Source organism: Panulirus ornatus, chromosome 8 (assembly GCF_036320965.1).
Source record: "Panulirus ornatus isolate Po-2019 chromosome 8, ASM3632096v1, whole genome shotgun sequence".
NCBI lineage: Eukaryota > Metazoa > Arthropoda > Malacostraca > Decapoda > Palinuridae > Panulirus > Panulirus ornatus.
Window position 1 is genome coordinate 1,572,116 of NC_092231.1, and position 23,188 is coordinate 1,595,303.

Genomic DNA, 23,188 nt, shown 5'->3' on the forward strand with positions numbered 1-23,188 from the left:
ACGTGTTTTCTGCAACATAAGAACTTTTTTGTTGATCCTATCCATTTTAGTACGTTCACAGTAGCAGATTATGACCCTGTGATGGCAGAAAATAAGTTACCTATCAGTACTATATGAGATATATAGAAAAAACAATGCAATAATTATGAACAACTGTACTCGGGTTGGGTCTCAGATGTGTAGCCGACAAAAGGTATTTCCCCACGTGTCGGTGAAAGCAGCGCGAAATTTTTAAAGCTATTTATTTTCGCGTTAAGCTATTAGTAGCAAGAATACTGTATAAAGTTTTGTCATTTTACAAAGATAAGCATTTGATAGTCACAAGCCGAGTAATTGTCGAATATATTAAGCTGTTTGGTGACTATGATCACATGCCGGTAACTGAGAGGTTGCTCAAGTTGGGAAACGAGCCAGCGAGGAGCCCCACGTAGCTCCCCTGCTCAGTCTGCTCCCAAACTCAGGCGGGTACAGGTGTGCGCCTCTTCGCTACACGCTGCCTGTCATTTCTTACTAAGTTGCTATGGATTGTAGATGTTGATGACGGTAACAGTTACCTTAGTGCAACACCGAATAGGTACAGTGTAAAAAGAACTATTTCAAGCGTGTAGTATCACTTCTTTCTACCGTTTATTAGCATTTTACCCGCCCCACGACGCTGAGGCAAGATGGCGGACTTTGACGTGAACGATCCTGAGCTCAAGTACTTGGTGGTATCGCGGGATACATTTGAAGATCCTGCTTCTCAGGCGGAGTGGACACAGAAGAGGCTGGTATGGATCCCCCACGGAGAGCATGGGTTCGTGGCAGCCGGTATCAAGGGAGAGGTTGGGGACGAAGTCGAAGTCGAGATCGCCGACACGGGCAAGCGTGTCCGTGTGGCCAAAGATGATATTCAGAAGATGAATCCTCCAAAATTCAACAAGGTGGAGGATATGGCCGAACTCACCTGTCTTAACGAAGCCTCGGTTCTGCACAACCTCAAGGAGCGGTACTACTCCGGTCTCATTTACGTAAGTATGAAAGATTTTGGTGTTGAGTGGCGGCTCGTGGGTGAGTGGAGGAGGGAGGCATGTTGCCCGGCTGGCAGTACCAGGGGGTCCGTACCCTCCATGCCAGCGACTCCTGGCTACTGATGTAGTGATTCTGTTTTTCCTCACGGGAGGGAGGAGAATCCGTGGTTTACGATTATCCTTATGTCATAGGCTACGTTAGGTAACGAGTTATTAGTTATAAGTAGACAAATAACTAGGGGAGTAGTGTGTCAGGTCTGTACTCCTACCTGTCAACAGACGAGATCATTCAGTCTTGAGTTTTGTGCTAATTCATTACTTAGATTTGCCCTTAATTTGGGATATCTTATAGAATAGGTGGCATGACATCGTTGGGTACACAGACAAACTTCAAAGACAGCACTATCGATACACAAAAGTTTGCCTATGTGTAGGACGGTCATTAATTACACCCATCTTAAGAAAAAACGCACTGACCTGCAGTCACGTCAAGATACAGCTTTGGTTACATTAAAACTTAGAGACGTACACGGGCAAATTCGTATACTCTTGAATATTTTACAAAAACAAACCACCGAAAATACTCTTGGACATTAAAGTACGTCTACGTCGGTGGGGAAAATTGTCCCTGAAGTACAGGGTTTAGGTCACATCCATAGACTTGCACGTGATATTAGGAAGAAACGGGTTGACATTTCATTTGACACTATGTAGTCTACAGTTTTTGAAGTAGAATATTACTTGGCAAGAGAAGTCATAAAAGATTACAGTAATAGAATACTGCGTGAATGGAAATATAGATATAAAGAATAACTATATAGATGGGGCCCCCACAAGTATGCACTTCACGTCCCGTATATTGTAGATATTTGCATGACAACCGATATATAATATATATATATATATATATATATATATATATATATATATATATATATACACGAGGGAGTAGGGAAGGTGGGCTCATTTGAGGGCGATAAGATCCTCTCTTGCAACTTTTCACTCTTACTATCTGCTGCAATGATGTGTATATTTTTTTGCCTGTTATTTATTAAGTGTAGGTTTTGTTGGTATTGGTATATGTTTAATTAATATTTTTCGTGTATTTCTTGAATAGGCTTTTATGAATAGAATTGTAAAATTTTCATTGGAATGATTACTTTATTATTAGGGAAAAACAGGCTTAAACGACAGCAGCTTTATATATATATATATATATATATATATATATATATATATATATATATATATATATTGTCCCTGGGGATAGGGGATTAAGAATACTTCCCACGTATTCCCTGCGTGTCGTAGAAGGCGACTGAAAGGGGAGGGAGCGGGGGGCTGGAAATCCTCCCCTCTCATTTTTTTTTTTTTTTTTTTCAAAAAGAAGGAACAGAGGGGGCCAGGTGAGGATATTCCAAAAAAGGCCCAGTCCTCTGTACTTAACGCTACCTCGCTAGCGCGGGAAATGGCGAATGGTTTAAAAGAAAAAGATATATATATATATATATATATATATATATATATATATATATATATATATATATATATATATATATGTGTGTGTGTGTGTGTGTGTGTAAAGTTGCTGTCGTGTAAGCCTGTTTTTCCCCCTCATACCATTATTACTACAGCGAAAATGTTTTTTTCCTACCTCAATTTTGCGAAAAACCAGTGTTTAGAAAATACAGTGTATGCAATGTTAGGAATAACCTGTTCGTTTATATAAACAAACCAGATGTATTTATGTATTTCCCATGGTGTTTTATTAACTGTATACTCTTCCATATATTTAGGCAGTTTAAGATATTTTGTTAACGATGCCTAATGTTAATAGAACATTTGGGTAAATATTTGAGAAAAAATTGACACTTTTTATGTATGATCTGGTTTGCTCAAAAACTTCCAAGTTTTAGTTGTGGTACAGTATGACCGTTTAGATCTTTCATTTCCTTTTGCTAGTGATCTTGACATGACTGGAGTTACTGAATGACACTATTATTAAGCAAACGTGAGGGGAATTTACAATCTGTGAAGAGTATTCTCGCCGTCTCTTCAAAGTGAGAGTGGTGAATTTTGACCATGACAGAATATAGTTATACGGTGATTTGGAAGACTAAATATATTCGCTCCTACCCATCAGTGGTAGTGTGAAGTATTCAGAACATTGCGAGGTGAATGGCTCCTCAACAGACGGAGGAGCAGCGCCCGCTTAACCGTGACGTCATACTCCTACTTTGGCATTCCTCGATCTCCTTTGGTTGCCAGGCACCAATAGTCTTGCTTTGGTTCGTTTTCCATCTTGGAAGTTTGTCGTTTATTGGACTCATTGTCGTACCCTAAGGTTTCCGTGTAAGAAGTGACCTTACGAGAGGAATTTAGGTTACAAGTGTCGTGTCCAGAAATAGCTTTGAATAGGTTGGGGTACCACTACATCCGTGCGGATCGTTGTTGAAACTTATTTATTTCATTATTTTGAGTTAGTTGGGCTTGGTAGATTTTCACCCGTATTTTAATTGGTTTTATTCAGCATTAGGTAAATGGATGTTACCATTCAATTGATTTTTTTATCAGCTCGAGTTCACATATTAGATAGATTGATAGCACTTACTAAGGATGGTGTTGAGGTGTACAGAATACAATTGATTTTTTTTTTTATTTTGCTTATGTCATACAGGCAGTTATATCGGTGCATTTGCAGCTAGAAAATGTATATAAGCGAATGAGGTATTTTGTTCCTAGCGCTACGTTGCTAACGCGGGAAACTGCGAACAAAAATTATATATATATATATATATATATATATATATATATATATATATATGTATATATATATATATATATATGGTTTTAAGCAAAAGCATTTCTTTTTAGTGGACACAATCCTGCTTTAGTCCATGGAGGACTAGTATTTGTATCAGCACTTCCCATGTTGTATTTGATCAGTAAGGATTTGGAAAGTACACTGTACTAGATTTCGTTAAAAGAAAAGGGCTGGGGGGGGGGAGGTTAATGCTGGAAAGTGAGGGTGGTGGTGTGACCTTGCCACGCGAGGGTTAAAGCCCCATGTGGTTCAGGGTGACAACGGACCAAGCTAATCTCCCTGTGGTACGCTCTGGGAACTCCCGTGTTGCAGAGGCTGGCATGGGACCCTCTTGTAATTTTTTTTTTTTTTTTTTTTTTGTAATTTGTGATGGAGTTAGAAGCATATTTTTATGAAGCAGGGGTTTTCTTATTTTTCTGATAGTGAACTAAAGTGTACAGGAATTTTATATCTTTTTCGTGTATTGGGACTTTAGGAATGATATTTACTTTGAGACCAAAATGCAGCAATCAGAGCCCAGCATTCTCTCTTTCAAGACCGACATTATCAGACAAAACCCTGAGATGGTGACCAAAAGATCGGGTGTGTTATGTGTAGGAAGTAATTAATATGGACATATTAGTTGATAAGGAGACGGTATAGTTTTGATTTTAGGATCATAAATGGAAAATAGTACGTGTTTCTTTCCCCCTTGGAACGTTTATCCTTTAATTCATAGATAAGGAAATAATTATTTGAATCGTACGGAAGAATAGCAGCTCTCGACTCTATAATAAGGCGCTTTAGCCAAGGTAGTCATTAGTCCACGTGATTATTGGGTTGCTTATTGTTGAGTAATTGCTTCAGTACGTAATGAGGACCAGTAACAATAGTCACTATCGTGGCCTGGAGCTTGCATACCATACCCGGGGGCGCACGACGATGACCCTGGCTACAGCCGACTCTCTCATGCTTACTGTAGACATTGTCTTGTTTTTAGCAATACGTAGGTTCGAATCCCGGTTGCGGCAGCCGATTCACAGTCAATCCAGTTGTTCATTCTCCCTAACTGCAGATTAGTAAAAAGAAAGATACCTGGCTCTGGCTAGGGCGCATATAATATCGTTAATGAGACGGCCTTGATAAGGGCATTCGGTTGCCCATGACGCTACAGCTAAAAAAAAAAAAAATGAAAATCTCAAACTCGAGTTGTTTGGACGATAGTGCTATCTATAATTGTAATGTCTACCGGTTGACTGATGAAGCTTGTGTGCAACTTCCCATGTCAGCACGACAGTACAGCCTTTATGCATGAGGGTACTGTCCTTTGGTATGATGATGCAGCATGTAATCTGATCGTATCATTGGTCTCGATTATCGTATCGTCTTACTCAAGGTTCATGCATTCGTGCACGGGAGGCTTGTTTCCAGTCACAGATTACGCGAATCTGGTCGAACCCATTTTTTGAAACCCCATGATGAATGGTTCGTACTTGTTACAGGCAACAGTTTACACGCTAATTGGTGTGATTAGTGATCACTAATTCCCTGTACATTTGCAGAAGTGATCCGGTCAGCTTTTAACCTCTTGATGTGCAATTTGCTGTATCCCATGCCTTAGGAGGACTGCCTCAGCCCTAGAGGTCTTTGATTTTTCTTTCCTCGTAGAGGGCATGACACAGGAAACGAGCGTGCCTCAGTCGAGGCCGAGATCGGATGAAAGGAATTGTACCAGGGTGGTGGCATAACGCACTTTCCTCGTGAGGCTGGTCTGGGCATAAACTGTGGGAAGCAGCAGCCAGACGCTCCCCGCGGCTTGGACACAGGCAGACAACTCATGAAAGCAGGGTTGCTGTTCATTTGAAACTCTTTCCTCAGCTGTATTTTTGTAAATAGACATTGCTTGATTAGTCTTGTAAGAAGAGTGTAAGGTCCTGTTGCCCACGCCATATTGTCTCGTCCAGAACTATCTTATCCTTGTGGCCGATAAGATAGCTGCCTGGAGAGAACGACTCGACACTGATTTTTGAGCATGGCTGAGCTTCACGTAGTGGCGACATCTGTAAAACATCATGGTTAATGTTGCTGTCATGAAATTGTGAATTTCAAAAACTTTTTTCCTGTATGTTGCGCCCTCCCGTGCTTGTACCTAACTCCTTCCCTTGCGTTTACCTTACCCTGCTTGTACTTTACGCTTTCCTTGGCGTTTACCTTATGCCTTCCTTTACCTTTACCTTACGCTTACGCATTCCTCTGCTTTTATCATTTGCCTTTCTCTGCATTTTCTGAACGTTTACCTTACTCATTTTTCCCTTACGTTTACCCTACTTAAATATACAAAGCTGGTTTCCACCATCATAGGTAGGTTTGGCCGAAGCCACACTTGCTCTCCAGATCAATTTGGCTGTTTGAGTTCGCGGCCGCATATCCTTCCTAGCTTGTCTCTTGGAATGTACATTTCCTACGGACTCTCTATGGCCTTGTTAGATGGTTACAGTCTCTGGATTTTACGCTTGCATTTTCATTTTACGCCGATTTTGCGGTCTTTCTCCCCTGCAGCATATTTGGCAACCAGATTCCTTTGAAAGGTCCTGATCTACCCGCCTGTTTAATGCTGTAGCTCTCCATCTGTCATACGTTGTGAAAACTGGCTGGTCAGGTAAGCCTTGGATGAAACTGCTCATATTTCCCTGTTTATGGGTTCCCAAACATGGGCTCCTGGCGTTTATTCTGTTTTTTCCCATGTTTCCTGATGCATCTCTGCATTGTAGTGTTTTCGGTGTTGACCGATATCAGAGTGTAGTTTCTTTGATCCTGTTACATTTGTATTTCCTTATTGTTGTACAAGTAATTGATGCGGAACTTTTGTGTTGGCATCTTGTTAGACAACTCGAAGTTGAGGAACTGTCAAGATGCGACTGTAGTTCTCGGCGGAAGCGCTGAGATGGCCTGTTTGCAACACCGTTTTCACTGTTTGTTACGAGCATGTACAACCATCTCCCCACGTGCCTGTATAACTAAGGTACGAATTGCATGTCTGATGTCAATAGTGACAGCATTGTACAGCAATTGTAACTGCTCTTGAAGGGTCTGGTCAGAGGCCACATGGTTACTGCTACTACTTTTTCTCACATGTGATATGTCGTAACCAAGTAGTTACACATTCGTGATTTTTTTTAATCTCTTGAGCACGACGGTGCGGCCTTTATGCTCGGCGATACTACCTTTTAGTATGAAGGCCCAAGGGCTGCCAAGGCCGTGACGATGACCGAGCTGGTCTGGTTGTGTTAGGTCGAGTCTACAACTGTCATGCCGTGACGCCGTCATGGGGTATTGGTTGGTGTGCGTGTAGGGCTGAGGTTACTCAGAGCGGGATCAATATTGTGTGACTCACACCTGTTGAGCATCAGTCATAGGTTGCCCAGTGAATTAACCTTGTGTTCATGATGCGCTCTAGTTTTTCGCCAGCATTTCGCACCGATAAAGTGTACAGTCAAGTCGCTGGTGTGGTAGCTGTTCACTGGTAGTTGTGTGTGTGTGGTTCGTGTGGTAGGGGTTGGCTCTATGGCCGAGTTCATGTTAGCCGAGTCATACATGGCACGTCTGTAGGACATGTTCACATCATTAAGGAGTACGTGATTACTGGGGTCGTTAGTCATCACAGGTGGCAGGACGCCATTAAAATCTTCTACTTTATAAAACCTTAGATTTGCGCCTGACTGGAATATTTTTTTCCAAACATTTCTCGAAGTGTGGACCTATAGAGTGTCGTGCACAGTATGACACTGTATTTCTGCACGTAGCTACCACAAGCTGTGGTCTTCATAAAAGTTTTGAGTGAAGGTAGAGGTTTCTTAGGTCTGAAGATGAGGTGTTTGGTGAAATGAAGAGGTTAGCAAGGGATGAGACGAGTCGGGGGGATGACGGGGTAGGCATAGTTGACTAGTTATGCTACAGGAGCGTGAGGCGAGACGATAAGGTGGGAGAACCGTGGCTTTACGGCGGGTAGGGGACGTTGACGCCTAAGTGGAAGGGAAGACAGGGGCAGAGGTCGCCCCAGGCTGATGGACAAGAGGTGGAGGTCCCACAGGATGGAGGAAGCAGGTGACGATACCTTTGTAGGGAGCTGGAGGGAGTTGGATAACTATGAAGTGGGGGGTGGGAATGAAAGGAAGACAGGTCATTGGAATGGAAGGGAGAGGTCAGCTGAGGTTGGAGGGCCAAGAGTAGGAGGTGGAGAGGTGAGAGGGAGCTGGGGTCAAAGATCACTGGAAGAGAGAGGGGGCAAGGGTCTGAGGTTGAAGGGTGAAAGAGGTCAAGAGGGAGCTGGAGGTTGGAGGGGGAAAAGGGGAAGAGTTAACTGCAGATGGGGGCAAGAGTCAAAGGTCGTTGATAAAGGGAGGAGAGAGAGAGAGAGAGAGAGAGAGAGAGAGAGAGAGAGCATGAAACGTGAAGAGCATTACGGTAGGAGATTAGTAGAACATATGAGTCACATCAGTGAGTAATGCTGCTCTCCTCCCCTCCCCACCTCCCCCGCACTTACACCTCCCTCCACCCTCCCACACCACCACCCCTCCCCCCGCACGTCTCACACCTGCCTGGGAACACCTGTACACCGGGCGGCGCCATACTTGTGTAGCTATGACTTGTTGCCGGTTACATCGTGCGGGTGGGTGGTGACTCACGCAGTGACCCCATGAACACTTGGCTTGGATCACGACCGCACGACTCCTGAACACGGTGATGTGGCTCTTGGCCTCTGACCCCAACCTTAAGTTGTGGCGCTTGTCAAGGGGGTGGAGGTTGTCACTCTGGTCAAGTGGGTGGTGGGTGTGGCACTGGTGAGGGTGGCGGTGGTTGTGGCACAGGTCAAAGGTGCGGTGGTTGTAGCGCAGGTCAAAGGTGCGGTGGTTGTAGCACAGGTCAAAGGGGTGGAGAGCTTGATACTGGTCAAGAGGTGGTGGGTGTGGCACTGGTCAGGGTGGCGATGGAGGGTGTGGCTTTGGTCGAGTGGAGTGCAAGTAGGGGTAACATGGGCACTGCTACCTCTCCCGTTACTGTGGTATAAACAAGTTAGGAGGAGACACAGTGGGACGACTTTTAACGAGTTGTGAGTTCTTGTGACCCTTGTCTGTACGCGCGAGCAGTGGTTAATGGTTTCGCAGCATAATGCAATTTTACTTATCCCCATTGCTGACCCCAGTTTGGTCATTTATGCCTACAACTCCCGGACAGCCTCAGATGTTGTAGTCTTTATTGTTGCTTAGAATTTTGTGTCGCCTGCGTAGCGTGGCAGATGCTGTGGGAATCTTGTCTGGCAGCTCGTCCGCTGTCTCTTGGTCAGTCCTGGAGAGTTGAGTCACTGACCTGCAACCTGACCCAGGTCATAACTTGAAAACTCTCGCTCTGTTGTTACTGAGGAAACGTTATAGCTGCAGGTGTTCTCACCATCTCTGGTATTGAGTGACATATGATACATAGCTCACTTGTGTGTGTTTTATCCCCCATATAAGAAAAAGAATAGAACTTGGAACTTAACTTCGTTCATAACTTGAAGAAAAGGTCACCACAGGTTATGGAACTAAGTGGAACGCTTGTGCTTTTGGTATATTCCAGACGATATTTCCCTCCCCCCCGTTGACTATGGTGTGGCCACAGCAGGGGATACGAGTGCTCCTTGGAACACATAAGATTATATAGTCTTGTTCGCGTGATGGATGACGACTTGACAAACGAAACTAGCGCGTGGTTTTCCATTGTTAAACCCTGGAACACGACGGCACGACCCTTTCGTATATTGGCCTGACCTTTCATATGACCCTTAAGGGTGAGGTCACAGTTCAGGACATCATACCCAAGGGTTGATACCATCGTACACTTGGTGTCAGATTACCGTACCGTAGTAGACACAGTCAAGTAAGGGTAACAATTATGACATTGAAGGTAAGGTCGATAGTGAAGGTAGAAATGGGATGAAAACTGTTAATTGGTTATGGTGGTAGCAAGGCAGAGGTTGTTGTTGGTTATGGTGGTAGCAGGGCAAGGGTTGGTGGTTATGGTGGTAGAAGGGCAAGGGTTGATCGTCGTGGTGGTGGTAGCAGGGGAAGGGTTGTTGGTGGTTATGGTGGTGATATGGTGGTAGAAGGGCAAGGGTTTGGTTGTGGTAGAAGGAAGGTTATCGTGTGTGGTGGTAGCAGGGAAGGTGTTGTGGTTTGGTGTAGCAGGCAAGGGTTGGTGGTGATAATGGTGGTAGCAGGGCAAGGGTTGTTGGTGGTTATGGTGGTAGCAGGGCAAGGGTTGGTGTTATGTGGTAAGGCAAGGTTGATGTCGTGTGTTGGTAGAGGGCAAGGTGTGGTGGTTGGTGGTGAGAGGTTGTGGTGAATGGTGGTAGCAGGGCAAGGGTTGTTGGTGGTTATGGGGTAGCAAAGGGCAAGGGTTGTTGGTGTTATGGTGTAGGAGTTGGTGGTTTATGTGGTAGTAGGGCAAGGGTTGTTGGTGGTTGTGGTGATAGTAGGGCAAGGGTTGTTGGTGGTTTGGTGGTAGTAGGGCAAGGGTTGTTGGTGGTTATGGGGGTAGCAGGGCAAGGGTTGTTGGTGGTTATGGGTGTAGCAGGGCAAGGGTTGTTGGTGGTTTATGGTGGTAGTAGGGCAAGGGTTGTTGGTGGTTGTGGTGATAGTAGGGCAAGGGTTGTTGGTGGTTATGGTGGTAGCAGGGCAAGGGTTGTTGGTGGTTATGGTGGTAGCAGGGCAAGGGTTGTTGGTGTTGGTTATGGTGGTATTAGGGCAAGGGTTGTTGGTGTTGGTTATGGTGGTAGTAGGGCAAGGGTTGTTGGTGTTGGTTATGGTGGTAGTAGGGCAAGGGTTGTTGGTGGTTATGGTGGTAGCAGGGTAAGGGTTGTTGGTGTTGGTTATGGTGGTAGCAGGGCAAGGGTTGTTGGTGTTGGTTATGGTGGTAGTAGGGCAAGGGTTGTTGGTGTTGGTTATGGTGGTAGCAGGGCAAGGGTTGTTGGTGTTGGTTATGGTGGTAGCAGGGTAAGGGTTGTTGGTGTTGGTTATGGTGGTAGCAGGGCAAGGGTTGTTGGTGTTGGTTATGGTGGTAGTAGGGCAAGGGTTGTTGGTGGTTATGGTGGTAGCAGGGTAAGGGTTGTTGGTGTTGGTTATGGTGGTAGCAGGGCAAGGGTTGTTGGTGTTGGTTATGGTGGTAGTAGGGCAAGGGTTGTTGGTGGTTATGGTGGTAGCAGGGTAAGGGTTGTTGGTGTTGGTTATGGTGGTAGTAGGGTAAGTGAAGGTTAGTAAGTCCAGTAAGGTTGTTTGTAAGGTTAGTAGTTAAGTGGTAGGGGATGTGTAGATAAAGCTGGGTGTGCCCTTTATCACGGACCGCTGGCTGCCTTCCATATTTGGGTTTCCTGTACAGCAAGCTTTCTCTGCCACTCCCCTCCATACCTACCTGAGTCGACTTGGCAGTGCATGGCCAAGGGGATGATAGTGGTGGCAGGCCATGATGGGGCAGGCCAAGGGCTAGTGGTCGCAGGCCAAGAGGATTATGAGGGCAGGCCACTGGCTAGTTATGGCAGGACAAGAGGATGATGGGGCAGGCCAAGGGCTAGTAGTGGCAGGCCAAGGGGATGATTATGGCTGACTGGGTAGTTGGAGATGGGTGGCCAAGGGGGTGTCAGTGGCTGGCCAATAGAAAGCTCACATCTTGACAAGATAAATTCCCAAAAGTTTTAGTTGATAAATTGATTGTATACAGTGTATGTAAGCTTGTCTAATGAACCACCAATTTTGTAACAACTTGTGTAACCAGCATCTGCCCAATAGGGTCTGGCGAAGGCCCTTCGTGACCTCTGTGATCCTTTTTGCGCTACCACTCGTATGATGAGAGTTGAGTGTATAATGAACACGCGGCTGACAGCGGCACAAATCAGTCAAAATGACACGATCACGATCCTGTGTGTCGCCTCATAATGGTACCTGGCGTGGTTGTAATTACAAGTTCAGAAACTAAGTTTTACAAAAAATCAAAAGTGACGAAAAGTTAAACATTAATTGCCTCTCTCTCTCTCTCTCTCTCTCTCTCTCTCTCTCTCTCTCTCTCTCTCTCTCTCTCTCTCTCGTGCAGGAGCAACAGATATTATTTGCCTGGAAGATTTTTGTATTCTGAATCATTTTCATTTATGACTCTCTCTCTCTCTCTCTCTCTCTCTCTCTCTCTCTCTCTCTCTCTCTCTCTCTCTCTCTCTCTCTCTCTCTCCTCTCGCTTCCCATTCTGCACGAATTTTGGCGCCGCAAAAAACTTATGGTTGTTGTTCTAGTGTTGTGGGTGCAGGTGAGGCCCTTCCCATGGTGGCCAGGGCCTCCCTCCTGCGGCTGACGGGTTTTGCTTCCAGCTGGTTTAAAGTTTGAGAACAGAAAACGGTATTGAAGGATTTCTTGTTTGGCTGTTGTGGTCTCCCTTCAGTCTCTCTCTCTCTCTCTCTCTCTCTCTCTCTCTCTCTCTCTCTCTCTCTCTCTCTCTCTCTTTCTCGCTTTCATTCAAAATATCATTGCCTCTTCTCATCCTGGGTGTAGTTGAAGGTGATGTGTAGCATTTTCACGCCAGACAAGACTGTAGGTCGCCGCCCAGTGTACTCTGCCCGCCTTGGCACGAAATAAAGGGTTGACCTTTAACCTGACCCCCGGTAAAGGTAGTTCAATTAGAACCTTTCTAAACCCGTAAACCACCAGGACAGCTGGCCTTGGTGGAGAGAGAGAGATAACGTATCGGGATTATAACTGCCTACACATCTGCCCATATGACCGATAAGGTGGCACTACAGTGGGATACAGTCGTGCACGAACCAGAAAACCCCGGGCATTGCTGCCCCACGAGACATTACCGTGCCCAGGTCTAGCAGCAGTGCCACGTGAAGCTTGGAGGCGTCCGCTGCCACGACACACACAGGATGCAAGACCCTGGTTGTGTGTGTGTAAACTGGGCCATAGTAATGCCCATAAATGGTGCTCTTATCTTTAACCAACCAGACCGACCCCCGTCGTCTCCGGATACGTCTTCTGGGAGGTTGTGTAACCTCCAGGTGACGTCTGAGAAAAGGCGTTGCATGTTGAATGACGACCTCTCTAATCCTCCAGAGGAAGAGGACCATTAGCCGAGGAGATTTTGATTTGATTGAATATGGGTAAAGTCGTGCATGGCTTGCTGAAGAATCGTGGTCTTCAGCGATGATGGGTTTCAGCTTCGTCGTTCTTGGGGGGGGGGGGGGGGGAGTCAAAACTGTATTATGGAAGGTAATGTAAGTTATTTAGAGTAATTGTCTGATGGTGTACAGCCACTCCTCGGTTCTCGTATACCTTGACTAGAATGTTTTTCCTGTGCTAAATTTCACTTTTTCACTGTGGGAGATGTTACGAGTCGGAAAATGTGTCATTTCCAAACTTCTGGGAACTTTAAATCACTGGTTTCGGGAGATCAGACTAGACGTAGGTCATCACTTGCACATGGAGCCCCTTGGAAAGCGTGGTTCCTAACAACACAACTACCAACATCTTGATGTTGGAAAACATGCGGCACTCGCCTAAGAAATTGAAAAACTTTTTGAACATATATAAAGTATATTTGGGTTTCCAAGGTGATAGTGTAGTAGGTGTAGGCCTGTAGACCACCGCCTCAAATAGCCTGACAGATCGGAGGAGCAGTGAGAGTGATGGCAGGGTGGTTTCCAGATAGCTCTGGGAGGGCAGAGAGCCCTTACAACCTTACCATAAGGTGTGCCTTGTAATGTGAGGGGCAGCGGTTGAGGGGAAGGGAGGAGGGACGTCTTTCCCGTAAGGTGGTTAGCGTACACTTTATTGGTTTTCATTTCCCAGTGAGATCTGAGAGAGAGAGAGAGAGAGAGAGAGAGAGAGAGAGAGAGAGAGAGAGAGAGAGTACACGGAAACCTTAAACAATAGTACATTCGTACCCCCAGTCTGCTCGGGGTATATGAATTAGACATAAAAAGAAAAAACTCCGGATACATCATAAACTATAAAAAACAACTAAAGCCGTACACGTTTCATCCTGCTCCATTTCACACTATCCCATCCCCTGTCCCACCTCTTCATCCTCTCCTTTAACCACCGTAAGAAAAAACTAATAGTCTGTGACAAGGTTATCTGGTGCAGGACGGTAATAGCATCCTAAATCCCCAAGATATAGAGATGGAGACTAGGGAGTAAAGCAGAGGCTCTGTGCACGACCGCTACCGAAGTTGTTGAAGGAACGGTGCTGAGTGTGGGAAAAAAACGTGATATAGATGACGGGTGTGTGTGTGTGTGTGTGTGTGTATGGTGTAAGGGCGCCCTAACGTGCATCACACACGACTTTCTCCAACATCCCAGCCATTTCCCCTTAGGAGCCGCACAGGAAGTTAGCTTCAGCTGGGATCCAGGGAGAGAGAGAGAGAGAGAGAGGGGGGGGGGGAACAAACATGATATCCGCCTGGAGGAAGCTTCTTCCCCACATTCCCCCCCCCCCCCCACCTCCACCATCCCCCCACACCTCTGTCAAGTCTCGTCACGTACACACTTTTTTGGGGGGTGACTTCAATACACACGTAACAGACCAGTGGACACGTATCGATGTCCTGTATTCTGAAGCTCTTGGCCGATCATATGCAGATCAAGTGGTGGTGTTTATGTTAAGATTTAGGGCATATGTCTTGAGTAACTTGTGTGCTGTGGTATAGTGAAGATATTAGAACCTTCCACTGGGTGTTATCCTATTTTATAGAATTACTTTTTGCGTGTTGTGTTACCTGCTTTTTTGAGATTAGGCGGGATTTTGAGTGGCTTATGTGAAAGGGCAGACACTTGTTAGTCTTCGGATTTAATACTTTTGTTTGTGATGCAGTCTGGCCGACGGATTTGTAGAATTCAAATACTAGATTTGAGTATGCACTGTGATTTTCGTTACGCAGTCATACATCTGTTTGTATGTGATGTATATATACGGATATATTACTGATGGACATGGTAGGTTGATGATATTCTCACTCTGGCTTGCCCCGGTGCTCACTTTGGTATACAGTGCTCACCCCGGTGCTCAGTGCTCCCCCTCCCCCCCAAGCACTTGACCACGTTTGCTGTGAGTGAGTCCAAGAGGGCGAGGGCGAGCAGCTTGCCGGATGCAGGATTTCCGATCTCTTATTTGTTTCTAGAATGTGTGTGTGTGTGTGTGTGTTTCGTCAACGTGTATTCTGGTTCCAGCACAGATATGTAAATTTTTCCAGGTAGTTTCTTGAAATACTTTGTGTGTGTGTGTGTGTGTGTCAAGAGTGCAGATTAAAAAGCGAGTGCGGTACTCCTGCATGGCTACTAGTATCTGTTATTCGGATATGTAATTCAATACATATGATCTTGTAAGAGTGCGTGGGTATGGCAGTTGTTTCGTAAGAATCCATCTAGTTTGATTATTTAGTTCTGTTGTCGTATAGTAAATTGAGGTACAATCCTTGAACACTACGGGTCTGTCAGAGGCCACGCCATTGTGATGAAGGGTTATGTTGAAAGAATATCGTACGGAAAGGTAACACGAGTTGCTACCGCTGCTAGAGGACCGGTAACATTCGGTAGTAACTTTCTTTCTGACTGGTATAAGGTCTTGTGCAGTCGTCACTGCCTGATGTCGACTGTAGAAGTCAAGGTCGAGGCAGCCTGCGTTTTTATTTCGTTCGCTCATCATAACTGTTTTCGTGGGTAACGAATGATTGTTATTCGTGCATAGTTTATTTCCCTAGAGGAACCGATGGTTGCTGATGATGTCGTGCGCTGAATATAACTTTTCCTGGCTCTCAGTAATGGCAGACGGTGACGTCATCCTTGTTTCTGTAACGTAAGAACAGGATTTAGAAATGCAGTGTGATGTTGCTAGTAGTGGTGGTTCAGCGGAGATAGCGTCATGTTGTCACCCTCATTATTTATTGCTTATATGGGAGAACCGGTACAACCGGCGCTGCTGCTGCTGCCACTCCCGTTAGTGCATAGGTCTGAGGCATAAGGGCATTGAGAGGCATACCGGTACCCTGAGGGGCGGCAGCTAGTGGTGTGTGGTGGTGGTGAGGGTGGCAGCGCAGCAGCCCTGGCTGTTTGTACCCGTCAGTTGCCACCTAGCTCCACATGCCCGTCTCCAGCGAGTTGCCAGGAGTGGCGGACAGCTCTTGAGTTTAAGAAGTTATCGACGGAGGGGGTCGTTTGAGGTGACCCCGGTTTATATCTGGAGTACGGGGGAAAGTCAGGGTGAAATATAGTCGGTCTTTATTTGATTACTGACGTTCGGTGGTAGAATATTAGTGCGCGGGACTTCAGACTAATTTGGGAAAAATAAGTGACTTGGCTACGCATGAAAGAATCAAGTTCAAGGCTAGGAGGGGCTGTCTGTCTGGCCCAATCTGTCACTGAACTTGGCAAGTCTTGGGTCTTTTTTTATCGATTAAAGAGAACTGCAAAAAGGCTTCTTGGAGTAGCAGCTGGGCCAGATATAATTATGGGTGACGTCTTAAAGGGATGGCACCAGCAAGGAGGAGGTGTCTGGTTCGAGGATCGAGTTGCCAATCAGCATCTCCCGCGCTCCCCCCCAGGATCTTATGAAGTACAGTGCACTTAAAGTTGTCATTCAATATACGAAGAGTTGTGACCAAATAAGGGGTGGTATAGGAATGGGGCGCTGTCGGGTTTGCTCGAGAAAATTAAATCGCTGAAGTTATACCACAAGGGACAGCCGAGGGGTTTTAAATTTTTCTTCAGATGCTAGGCCGGCTTGGAACCTCGTAGTCTGGTGACTGATACGAAGGAAGGGGAGGAGGACGGGAAGAGGTTGGTTGCTGAGGAAGTTGCTCTCTGACTTGTTGAAGGTTGGAAGGGTTGGTTACGGATTGATGGAATGGATGGGAGGGACCGGCTACTGATTGTTTGAAGCGGCGTGTATACAGGGTGGGGGACGAGTCGAGGTTGTTGGGAGGACCGACTCGTGTTGATGGGAGGGTTGGCTACTTGGGGAGGAAGGTATTGGAACGAGAGAGCAGTATGGGTTTACGCCTCTCGACCATCACTGTATAGGCCTCTCTCTCTCTCTCTCTCTCTCTCTCTGGTACGCAGCCGCCGACCAGGGAAGTACATTAATGGCGCTATCCGCCTTGTTTTTGGGAAGGTTAGTGACGGCTTCGCAGTGAGCAGCTCACTAGTGGCTGTCAAGTGTCATTCCTGTGGCCCGGGTAGTCCTTACTCTGTGCCTCACACACACCGTGACAGCTGGCTTTCCCTCCACAAACATGCAGCCTCTCCTTGTCGTACGTGACACATCACTGAACGTAACTAACATAACTCGTTGATTGTAACTAATTTACTGCGGCGATCTCTACGCGTTAGCTCTGTATTTTGGAAAAAGTCGGAATAAGTGCTCTCTCTCTCTCTCTCTCTCTCTCTCTCTCTCTCTCTCTCTCTCTCTCTCTCTCTCTCTGAGGGGCGTGGCCCTAGAGGAGCAGCAGTAGACAGCTGGTGCAGGGGGAGGGGGGGATGGAAGTGTTTGCATGGAGTCGGGGGAGGGTGGATGGTATGCCATGTACGGCTTCAACACCAGCCAGCCTCACCCTCACCCTACCAGCCAGCTGGCCTGGACTCTGTGTGTGTGTTTGGTCTGAACCGGATGGACTTGTGGTTGCAATAGCTTTTTGTTCGTTCGTGTTTTGGTTGTAGTATGATACGTTATTTGGATGTTTATAAATCGTAACACACACACACACACACACACACACTCACACACACACACACACACACACACACACACACACACACACACATATATATATATATATATATATATATATATATATATATATATATATATATATATATATATATTGGAATCGATATTTCGCGTGATCAAGTATATTCCTACGAGTCCACGGGGAAAATGTTTCATTTTCCCCGTGGAATCGTAGGAAAATATATTGTGTGTGTTACCGGACTCCGCCTGCGTGAGGTTACACCACGATTGAAGAGTCACCTTTGGCCAGGCTGTATCATCATTTGACGAAAGTTCTTTTTCCTTAAAGAACTTCTTGCTTTACCGGAGTCCATTCTGCTGGTGAGCGCGGCACGGCCTTTGAGCTGCAGCAGTCTCTGGGAAAGAGGTCATGGGTGATAATGAATGAATGTTTGGATAACTTTTATCCAGTGTTGTTTTAAGGATAGTTTGTGAGCCCAGAGAATGTATTGGATTACCTTACGTTCAGCAGGATACCAGTGATGGCGAAGTGGTAACAGCAAGAGCGAGACGAATGTAGTATCGTGCAGTGTCGTCGAGAACCTTCTCTTGCTCGAGAAACCCACCTTCCCTTGCTCCTGCGTGGGGCGCAGCCTCGGAGCTACGGAAGACCAATAAAAGGGGTTAGAGGTTATTATAATATCGGTATGATATGATGATAATTTTACCGATATTATTAATGATAATAGTGATAATGATAATAATACTAATATCTGTAATGGTAGAAAAGATTTGGGTAATTATTCGATTAGCGTTTGATAAGGTTTGCTCTCCATGGTTCTCTGCATCTGTTGTGACCCATTCCTATAAGCAAGTGGATGTTATGTGACGGATATTGTGTAACACACGTGCAGTATTGTCCTGCAGTGTTGCTGTGGATCTGGCAACTCATGTCAGTCGTAACGTCTAATAAGTTCCACTATCTTATAAGTAAAATGTTTGGGCTTTATTGCCTGCGAGTCGTGGCTGATGTACGAACCCTTGAGCACGACGGGGTGACCCTTGAGTACGATGGGACGACCTCAAGCACGACCGGACGACATTTGAGTGCAGTGGGACGACCCTTGAACATACCGGGCCAGGCCGGCCCTTGAGTACTTTGGCAAGGGGAGTGTGCTAATCTGGCCTTTGACGTGACATTTATGGATGAGGACCGAGGGCGGGCCGGCGTCGTACCTTTAGGGGTCGTCCTGGCCTGCGCCAGAAGTACTGCAGTGGATGGTGAAGTAAGGTAAAAACTGTCACTGCTGAGCAGATTGCATCATACCCTGACCTTGTGGCGGAGTCTGTGTACCTGGGGGCCGCGGATATCACAGATACAAGATGTCGGTCTCCCTCACCCATGCTGACGAAAGACGCTCAGTGCTTCCTTCCTTCCTTCTCCTCCATAGCCATGAAGGGTGCTTTGCTAGGGGAAGCTGGAGGCCAGTATAGAGCATACACAGGTACAGTAAATGGACATAGGAGGATGACAGGTGGGCTTGGTAACCCAGAGAGTGCTTGCCCTGTTAGTGGCTAGACAGTTGTGTACTGTAAAGCATTTCAACAGTAACTTCTCTCTTGTTTTCTTGTTTTTTTTAGTTTGGCTTGAGTGACACACCTCTATCACCATCTAGGAATGTTTTTTATTCCTCTTGTTTTACCTTTTTGACTTTGCTGAATTAGTGGATGGTTAAGCTAATTGTTCTCGTGAACCTGTTCAGTGTAGTGTACGTATGTTCGAGCTGGTGTCTTGCAAGATTTTGTGAGGCTTCAGTTATGACGAGAGGCGTACCCTTTGTTGGTGGTAATGTTACATCACAGAGGCGATACTGGATCAGTACGGTGCGTTGTGTGAGGCAGATACGCTCCCTCCCTCGGCCTTCACTTACTGTTGCAAAAAAACGACAGAGTAACAAGAGCTGTATGGGTGATTACTAGTTTGTAATTGCGTATATGTCTTGTACTTTAAGGGGGTTTTCCCATGTGGGGGGGGGGGCTGTGTCCTGAAATTACTATTATATAACTTCTGTTTGTTGTCCACATTCATTGCCACCTGATTCACTTCAGTTTACTATAATAGTACAACTTCACTTATTTTTTGACAGGCTTCTTGCACGATTTCATGTTGTCCTCTGGTTTTTCATTCCGTGGATCTTTCGAAGAATGTTCATTGTCTCCATCAAGCTGGTTTATAAACTTAAAAGGTTGTGGTCAGGTCACCCCTTACTCTTTTCCCTTCCATGATGGGCAAATTTGTGGCATCTAGCCTGTGTGTGTGTGTGTGTCAGTCAGTACACAGCGTTCTGGTGAAGGTCGTTATCCCACACAGTACATAAAACGAAATTTTGCCCTGAGGCAGAGATAAGAGTGTAGCTCACCGCATATCTTGTTAGATTAACAATACTGTCTCCTGTAGAAACATGAGGTAGACGTATTTGGTACGAGAATTAGGCAGGAGCATTAGGTAGAAGTATATGGTGGGAACAGTAGGCCGGAGTATAAGGTAGAAGCATTCAGTGGGAAAATTAGGTAGAGGCTTCAGCAAACATTGCGCTGGAATTTCCCTCTGCCAGTGGTCTGTTAAAAGGGTGAGGCACTAAAGGCTGCGAAGCTTCACTGGAGTCCAGTAGCTATGGCGACTCTATTGTCGTGGCCACCCCCTCGAGGGAGATACAGGTAGGGTCAGGCGTCAGGGATATAGATAGATGCTCTGCTTTATAGCTCGTCGTCAGGAGGAGGAGATAGATTATAGAGAGTAGGGTGGGTATTCATAAGTAGCAGAGCCTCTGTCATTATCCTGTGGTGGCTCCCTGCGTCTCAAGGTGTACCTGTAGTGTCTTCACATGTCTCTCCAGCCCTTACTGCCCGGGCTGGGGCCAGGCTGCTGTGGGTCAGCCTCAGCTGATGCTGGTGGCTACGTCAGTGTTGGAAATAAAGAAAGGTTAACGGAATGTATGTACAGGTTGTGTCGTATATCGTTTGGTACACGTGTATATTGGGGTCAGTGTTTGTTAGGTGGATACTAGGAAAGGTGAATGAGCCAACACCCCGGCATGTAGGTTGTGTGGTGGCGGTGATGGCGGCAGGAAGGGCTGTCAGCAGCCTCTGTTGTCCACAATTGTCTCACGTGATGTGTGGTTGGGGAAATAAGGTAGAGTTGTTGCAAATATAGAAAGAGAATCCAGGTATTTGAGAATGAACACTTTATATGGCCAAGAATGGATATTGAATCGTAAAAAACTTGTATTTCACTAAACAGTAAACATTTGATCTCTGAACTCCGCCATATATGAACGATTTCGAATGATTAGTAATCTATAATTTATGGTCAATATTTGGCCTTCAGTTAGCACATGTCTGGCTTGAAATTTGATTTCTGAAGGTGTGATTGTGACGAAGTGGACTAAACCCAACTGTGTGCATGGGTTGTACCTCTGTGCGTGCGTCAGGGCGTGTGGAACAGTGATGTGGGTCACAGATGAAGGGTTGGTTGTCAGCTTGGTGGGTCTTGTTGAGGTACATTTTGTGTTCGAGCCCACTCATTGTAAGGTTTATTCCGGGGCAGCTGCATTGTTGGGGTACTTGATGTGGGAGAGGTGCCTTGTAGGGGGGTACTTGATGTGGGAGAGATTCCTTGTTGGGGTTTGCCCTAAACGTTACTGCTTAGTTGGTGTACGTAACTAAAGTAGGGGGGGGGGCGTTCTTGCTGGGGGTATATTCTGGGGGGGGGTAGCGGCACAGTAGGAGGTACCCTATGTAATTGATCCACTGAAGTTATGGCTGAAGTTTGGTGGTATATCACGTCTTTATGTGGGACACAGAAAAACGCGAGGAAATATATTTAATGGAAGGATTACTTACTGTGTTGAATTACGTCATCCCAGTGCACAAGATGGATTATAGGGGCTGCTATATACTTTCCTCTCTCTGATGTAGTGTTATGTAAGGAGGAGTGATGACTGAAGCATCTTTGTCGGTGGGATGTAGATTAAAGTCAAAAAGAAATTAGTTTTGACAAACTTTCAGCTCAGCGTCTTGGCAGATTACGTGTGAGGGTCCTTGAGAAATCACACGCTTTGGGTAAAGGTTAAACATATTGTGCAGCCTTGAAGTTTATAGATACACCATACTTACCTTAGGCTTACCCTTATGGCATACGTGCGACCACGTCGTTAGATCAGTGGGACTGACTGACAGTCGCCATATCTTGGAAGGTGTTTCCTGTGTACTGTCAGAGTTCATTGTTTGCTCTCCCACCCGCCGACCGCCCCCGCCACCTGGGTGTTAGTACATTCTCCTGGGACTGCTTGTGTCTTGCCATTACTTTGCTTCCAGATTTTACAGTGTGCGTTCCTCTCCAGTAGGATTGATTATTATATTGGATAGGAGTCGGGCTTCCAAAGTATTAAGCAAGCATGTTGTACCATACTTCCCTCTCTTCAGGACGAGGTAGCAGAATTATTTGTTTAGTTCTCAGTCTAAAGCCAACATCAGTGTGCTTAATGAACTACACTTCGGTCAGATTTTTGTGTTAAAGGATTAAGATCTTCCCCACAGTGGACGGAGAGGGTGGGGGTGCGAGAACTGGGCACAGTTGTTGGGTGGTGGTGTTGGAGGAGCGGAGTGTAAAGTGTTGGCCTCAGGGATTTAAGATGTTTGGCAGGACAAGACGTGCGAATGATAAGAATGTCGTGAGGAGGGCAGAAGTGGCTGTATCTCGGGCGTTGGGCACATGTGTTTTTGCGTCACTAGTGGGCTTCTGGTCGTGGCGGACTGACGTCCTCGTCGAGGCCAGGCCTACAGATGACCTCGTCGAGGCCAGTCCTACAGATGACCCCGTCCTTGGCTACGGACTTAGTCCTCGCCCGGGCCGGGCACCACGAACGTCGTCGTTACTAGAGCAGGAGGACCGCGGAGAGACAAATTGCTGAAGGACACTCGTTCCTTACAGTGATCTTGGAGGAATAGCTTGAGTCATGGATTAAACATGTTGTATGGCTGACTTCTGGTGTGGTCGGTTTTAGGCCGTTTATCTCCTGGTGACTTGTCGTATCCTCTATTTATTGTAGGGACACATACCATATATCTTGGTGTTGGTTTGGTTTTTGATCTGTAATATTAGGTTGTTAATGTTCTGGCCTGACGTATCATCCGGTTAATTCTCTTCTCCAGCGATCTGATTCGTTTCGTTATGGTTGGTAAGCTGTCCGTCTCCCTGACTGTGGTAGTGGCTCAAGGTTGAACGAGTCGTAAAGCCATTTTGCTGGCTCTGGTCAGACTCTTATCTCCCAGCACGTCATTGACAGCGTTATCGTGATGGTCTTCACCGCAGGCGGTCAGGTGACAAGCATTTGAGGGTGTGGTCCACATGAACGTGTTGGTTCGTTACGGGAGTTAGTGTGGGAACCTCCGATGAACACAGATTACCACAGGTCTTGACGACTTTGTCTCTTTCCTGCTTTATAACTTGTCGTGGACTACCATAAAAGGCCTCTAGTACTCGAGAGATCATATGAAACATATTTGTGTTAGGTTTTCATAAGGGTTGTGGCGTCTCGTGCCATGCCGTGATCTGTAACACTTGTGTTGCTCG

At 46.0% G+C, this 23,188-nt stretch overlaps 1 protein-coding gene across 8 annotated transcripts in view; it reads left to right on the plus strand.

Moving 5' to 3' along the window:
• Nucleotides 1-442: 442 nt before the first annotated feature.
• Nucleotides 443-23,188, plus strand: part of zip (myosin heavy chain 10) — a 278,670-nt gene continuing 255,924 nt past the window's right edge. For 7 of the 8 annotated variants that reach the window (XM_071663896.1, XM_071663889.1, XM_071663894.1 and 4 more), the window contains exon 1: nt 443-1,010. In XM_071663896.1, coding sequence (XP_071519997.1) covers nt 666-1,010 — 345 coding nt within the window. In that variant the 5' untranslated portion in view covers nt 443-665. The remainder of the gene's footprint in view (nt 1,011-23,188) is intronic. The other variant, XM_071663892.1, reaches the window with a different exon arrangement.